Source organism: Alosa pseudoharengus, unplaced genomic scaffold (genome assembly GCF_046254945.1).
Source record: "Alosa pseudoharengus isolate Yale_2024_CS ecotype anadromous, Long Island Sound unplaced genomic scaffold, YU_APseudo_1.1 YU_APseudo_1.1_scf_19, whole genome shotgun sequence".
Lineage (NCBI taxonomy): Eukaryota > Metazoa > Chordata > Actinopteri > Clupeiformes > Clupeidae > Alosa > Alosa pseudoharengus.
Window position 1 is genome coordinate 13,472,157 of NW_027468657.1, and position 5,613 is coordinate 13,477,769.

Here is a 5,613-nt window from a genome sequence, read left to right on the forward strand (position 1 = left end):
TTTCATATGGAGTAACCCCAGTCTTTATTGAAGTGCTGAAGTCTCCCACACAGGCTTTAACAAAGAAATAATCAAATAATTTAGACATAGTCTTGGAATACCTATACAGCTAAATGGAATAGAAGCAGTGGGAGGGAGAGAGAGAGAGAGAGAGAGAGAGAGAGAGAGAGAGAGAGAGAACTGCAGCAACTTTATGCTGGTGTTAAATATAAAATAAAATGCATGATAATCCTGTTCTACAAAACATCATACAGTAATCAAAATAAAACTGACAAGTGCGAAAAAAAGGAAACAGAAGTGTGTAACCTGGTCTATGTCCCCCCTCATTCACACAAATACTCTCTTGTTGTAAAAAACCTCAGAAAGCCATGCAAAAGAGATGCCACTTACTGACATGGCAAAGTAGTTTCTATTCAGCATGACATCCCAACGGTACTCAGACTGAAGCATTTACTTATCTAAGTGTTTGTGAATATGAGTTCACAGAGCCCACCCAACCCTTTACACCCGACAGTAAAAATCACAGAATAAAAACATCTTCCTATCCAGCAGTGACCACCAGGTTTCATTGTCTTGACGGAACAAAAGCGACTTTGGAGTAAAATACAATGATCCGACCATGCAGAAGGGCAAATTTTCTCTTTTTTACTCTTGTGATCAACTTGCGTGGCAGCTTCTTTTGCAGATGTTTTTAATGAACATGGCACACACTTTGGTCCATGGAAGTATTTATTGAATATTAAATGTTGTTGGCCTTGTCCTAATGTAATTTCAGGGTGAACTGCATTGATGGCGAATACTTTTCTCAGCGATCAGGATCTTTACAGGAAGTAGTCGGGGGTGCGACGAGTCACGTGCGGCTCCCCTCTCCGAGGAGCAGGATCAAACTGCAGGCTGAGAAGGCAAACAAAAGCAGAAATTACAATTAAAACTTAAAGCAAGGACAATGTCTGTGTTGTGCCTGAAGTTATTACAATGTTTTTAAGACTTCATACATATCATGATTTATTTTAAAATCTTAAACAGCTTGGCCCACTCCTGAATTAAGGCACAGTGCCTGAGAAACAGCTCTACTGATACATTATAACTGAAAATAATTCAGATGAATCACTGAGCTGCTACATTTGTAAAATGTGTGTTTTGTTCTTACTTTTGTTTGACCGAACATGCTAGAAAGGGGGTGAGAGGGTGAACTTACAAGGAATACTTAAGTGTGTCGTCCAGTTCCATGATAGCTGCCTGATTACCACAACGGTAACAATAATTTGGTGCGCTGAAAATCGTCACCACATTTCGTTCATGGCACCAGTTATAGCCCTAGAGAAGGGAAAAAGAGAGAGGGAGAGAGAGAGAGAGAGAGAGCGGGACAAAGAGAGAGAGAGAGAGAGAGAAAGAGAGAGAGAGATTAGAACAATAGTCCTGTAACTCTGCTCCTGGTGATTGTATGTTCATCTCCCTCCCACCGGTTCAAGCCCACTACTCACCTCCATGACCAGCTGGTGAGCCCTCGAGACCAGAGTCAGGCAGTTGGCATGGTTGAAAGTCTCCGAGATGTCCTGCCCAAACGTGTAGCCGGCACCACGGGGTGAAATTCCCCAGCCTCCGCGGTCATCTGGATCTGACCACAGCAGGTCACACATCGGACCCTAGATCAATGAACAGATATATCAAGATGGTGGAAAAAACTGAGTTTGAGAAAGAGGAAGAATCCCCCCCCACATCCACACTCAGTCACACACACACACACACACCTCAAACACTCCTCATGACACATACTCAGTCGTTGTCCCCCCCCCCCCCATACGCTATCTCATGTGGCATACTATACGCTACCTCATGTGGCACCTCCTGAATGCGGTCGAGAGCTCTGATATGGTCCAGTGTGTCAATGGAGGGAGACAGTCCTCCATGGAGGCAAAAAATCTACATCAACAGCACAGAGAGAGAGAGAGAGAGAGAGAGATTTAACGCTGAGGCTGGATTCACTCCTGGATTTTGTTTAACAGCGACCCAGATAGCGTTCCCATGCTTCTGGACCCAGATAGCGTTCCCATGCTTTTGGAAGGTTACAAGCATATCTGATTTTTTTCTTATTAGGCTACATATTGAACTACATATTGGATCACAGTAATATATCAGTTTGTGAATTCACACATCCCCATGTTTAACTTCACAAAATATATGCATGCAACACATATGAATTCACATGAACAATCCTATAGTTGAATATGAACACAGACCTAGTTTAGTGGAAAACCCAAGTAGTAAATAAACAAACACTCACCAATAATTTACCCCTCTTACTATAGATTACTTATCAGTGTTTCCCATACATTGGACTAAATTGTGTTTAAATCTGGTTAGCATCATAACCATGCTGCGCTAATTTGTTAAAAACTGTTGCATTCAAGTTAATTCTGCAAACCTACCACCACAAATAGAATACAATTATGTGGGAAACACTGCTTATACATGCATATTTTTCAAACATCACACAGACAGCCATTCAACAAGTCATTAATAACTTTGAGATGTTCATAAGTTCAGTCTGAGGCTTACCTGTGTGTCAACCAACGCGGTGAGAGGCAGATAATCAAACAGGTCTGTGAAGTATTTCCAAACATTTGCGTTTCCGTACTTTCTCAAGCACTCGTCGTAGAAACCATACACCTGTGTGATCTGTCTGCTCTCATGATTCCCCCGAAGGATGGTAATTCTCTCTGGGTAGCGCACCTGATAAAAATAAATAAATAAATAAATAATAATAATAATGCATTATTAATGTGAACCTTAAAGACAAAGAGTGATCAAGCCACTGCATATTTGGAAGTGATTTCCACACAAGTCTCCTGTTGTTTAAGATCCTTTCATCACTATAGCAACAAGTCAAAACCACTAAAACAGCCCGTGTGCAAAACAAAAAGGGGGAAAATTTATAATAATATGTGGAAAGAATCTTTTTCTGACTCTTTCTCTTTTCCTCATGCTGCAGTGTAGAGTTCTGGGCCAGCGTCGGCTGAAGTCTTAGTGTTAGTTTTGGTTATGTGTTGCTCAGCCTGCATCCCTAAAAATAGACTGGGACACATTTCCAAGCATCCACTGGAAACATCTGGAACTATGCTTTTGACAAAAATATTGAACCCAGGAGAACTGAGGCGCGATCAAACAGAATTCTTTTCAGCCATATATAGCAGGCCATTGGCTCTGTAAAGGTTAGAATACATACCGACTGAGCAACAGTCATCATACACGAGCTGTTTTGAACTGCACGGTATGTTAATCTGGGATTATTCAAATTCCACCACACACAAATGTCCCCCTCTAGGTAAAGACTAAACAGTATCTAATGCAAATCTAATGTCACCACTAAACATGGCAAGCTTTTTTGAGGTGGGGAAGTTAGGTCAAACAAGCTGGAACCTACACCCTGGAATGCAATAAGACCAGACCCAAACTTAGGTGAATACCTTTACTGTGAAACAGCCTCCAGGTCAGAGAGCCACTGAATGTGCAACAACATATGTCTGAACTCTATGGAGGCACACAAAGGATTACAGGGGAACAAAATCACTGAGAGCCAGCCAAGTTTCACCTTGAGAGAAACAAGTAATGTCACTGTCTCCACGGAGTAGTAGCCTCTGTCCACATAGTCGCCCATGAACAGGTAGTTGGTGTCGGGCGACTTCCCTCCGATCTTGAACAACTCCATAAGGTCGTGGAACTGGCCATGGACGTCGCCGCAGACAGTGACGGGGCATCGTACCTCCTGTACATTGGACTCCTTTGTTAAAATCTCCTTAGCCTGTAAAACAAGGGGAGGAAGAATTTTGTGATGCCGCATTAGTGGGTTACCGGGTCAGCTCATTAATGCACACTTGTTACAAAAAATTCTCCAGCAGAACAGCTGACGCCCAGGGAACACTGCCAGTAAAGGGGGCACCTCACACCATTGATACATTCATAAAATATTACTAGGCCTAATTATTTTTCCACTTTTTCACCGAATAGTTGAGACACTACTTTGTCTAAGTGGGAAGTAATAAGAAATGTATTTAGAATAAAAAATAACAGCATATCTCAAATGGTATATGTCCAATATAAGCAATAAAAAAACAAAATGATGGTGGATGAAATGATAGTTTTGTGGATTTTAAAACTAGAGAGGCCTGTGCATAGATTTTACAATGCAAAATATGCTATTCTTTTGCAGTCCAGCGGGGTCGCACTGACTGCGCACATGAAATTATTTAAGTAGCCGCGTTATATCATATTTGTCCTAGTGTAGCCTACAATACAGTCCATCTTTATCTTAGATATAAGTCTGTGACCTCTTTCTGACTGTCGTGACACCAAAATAGTCTAGACAATTGATTAAATATGCGACTCTCGGCACCAGTCGTCGGGCGAGCTGCGCATTCAACATAACTGAGTGTAACACTTTACAAACAACATTACATTGTTTCATGAACGCAACAGTTATTATAAACAATGTATCTAAACACTAGGGTTTCGTAAAATTGGGTAACGTTGTGCTGGTCAGCAGCGGTTGCTAGCTGAACTTCCCAGTCAACAACCAATGGCTACATTCATGGCGGTGCTGACAGCCAATAATAATAGCAGTCGGTCACCGCCATCTTCGGATAGCCTACAAGCCCCTGGAAATAAGGTTGACGACAGGAGCTTGCAGGCGAAATGAGAAACGGGTTGAACTAGATTAGTGACCAACAGATTAAAATATGCGTAGTGACACTATCAGAAAATGCTTAAATTCTCACCTTTTCACACAGCATTTTGACCTGGTTTTCGGACAGCTGCTTGCACTCGTTCAGTTGTTCGATCCATTGATCCAGTTCTTTCGTGAATGTCTTCTCGTCCATGATGAGAAGTTCAACTGTACAGTAGGTTGCAGTTAACGCGAACGACCACGAGCTTAGTAGCCTAAATTATTGAAATGACTAGTAGTCTAAATTACCTCACGTCATGCGTTTGCTAGTAGTCATTACGCGAGAATGAGTCCATCCAAATTAGTCCCACACATTTACCTTGCAATTGTCAAATGAAGCGTCATTTGTTTTATCATCCGAAAACACGGTGGTAACTCAAATATCCGAGAGTAGGAATGAACAGTATTGATTTTGGATTGGCTAAAATGCACTAAGCCCTCAACCCAGACTCGTTTCCTTGCACACCAAAATCCGACCCGGCTATGTACAGTAGCTAGCGGTGTGGAATGTGTGATCAGGGAGGTTGACGTCATCTGTTCTGCATCACTGTCCAGAAACGCTACTTTAGTGCCACCTAGCGCATACAATTAAGCAATTTGTATCTGACAAGGTGTTGTCCACAGATATCAGCCTGTGCTGATGGATAACATGTCATGTTGCACTGTGTGACAACCCAAAGCGTTTTCCTATGCATTTATCTATAAACATATTCATAACACAGCACACCCTGGCTTTTTATTGGGGGCCAAGCAGCGAAGCTGCGAGGCAACCCATAGTGATTCTACGTACTCTTATTATTATTATAACGAAACGCTAATTTTCCATTGAACCATACAGTAAAAAGTTGGGATATTCGGCACATTGATTCGGTACAGTCAGAGAATGTCTA

At 41.8% G+C, this 5,613-nt stretch overlaps 1 protein-coding gene across 1 annotated transcript; it reads right to left on the minus strand.

Annotated features, from left to right (window-relative positions):
- On the minus strand, positions 1-5,247 carry ppp2caa (protein phosphatase 2 catalytic subunit alpha a). Its single transcript, XM_076291745.1, has 7 exons — positions 4,776-5,247; positions 3,593-3,802; positions 2,560-2,733; positions 1,834-1,923; positions 1,485-1,646; positions 1,199-1,317; positions 1-894 (listed from the first exon to the last, which is right to left on the minus strand). Exons 1-7 carry the CDS (start codon positions 4,875-4,877, stop codon positions 822-824), a joined length of 930 nt encoding a protein of 309 aa, XP_076147860.1. The 5' UTR covers positions 4,878-5,247; the 3' UTR covers positions 1-821.
- Between the last annotated feature and the right edge of the window lie 366 nt (positions 5,248-5,613).

Bases quoted from the DNA above. Each gene is read 5' to 3' on its own strand.
- ppp2caa (XM_076291745.1), bottom strand. From the start codon at position 4,877: ATGGACGAGAAGACATTCACGAAAGAACTGGATCAATGGATCGAACAA. The intron at 3,803-4,775 runs GTGAGAATTTAA...CTTGTTTTACAG, and splicing joins TCAAAATGCTGTGTGAAAAG to GCTAAGGAGATTTTAACAAA. The intron at 1,924-2,559 runs GTAAGCCTCAGA...CTGTTGATGTAG, and splicing joins CCGCGTTGGTTGACACACAG to ATTTTTTGCCTCCATGGAGG.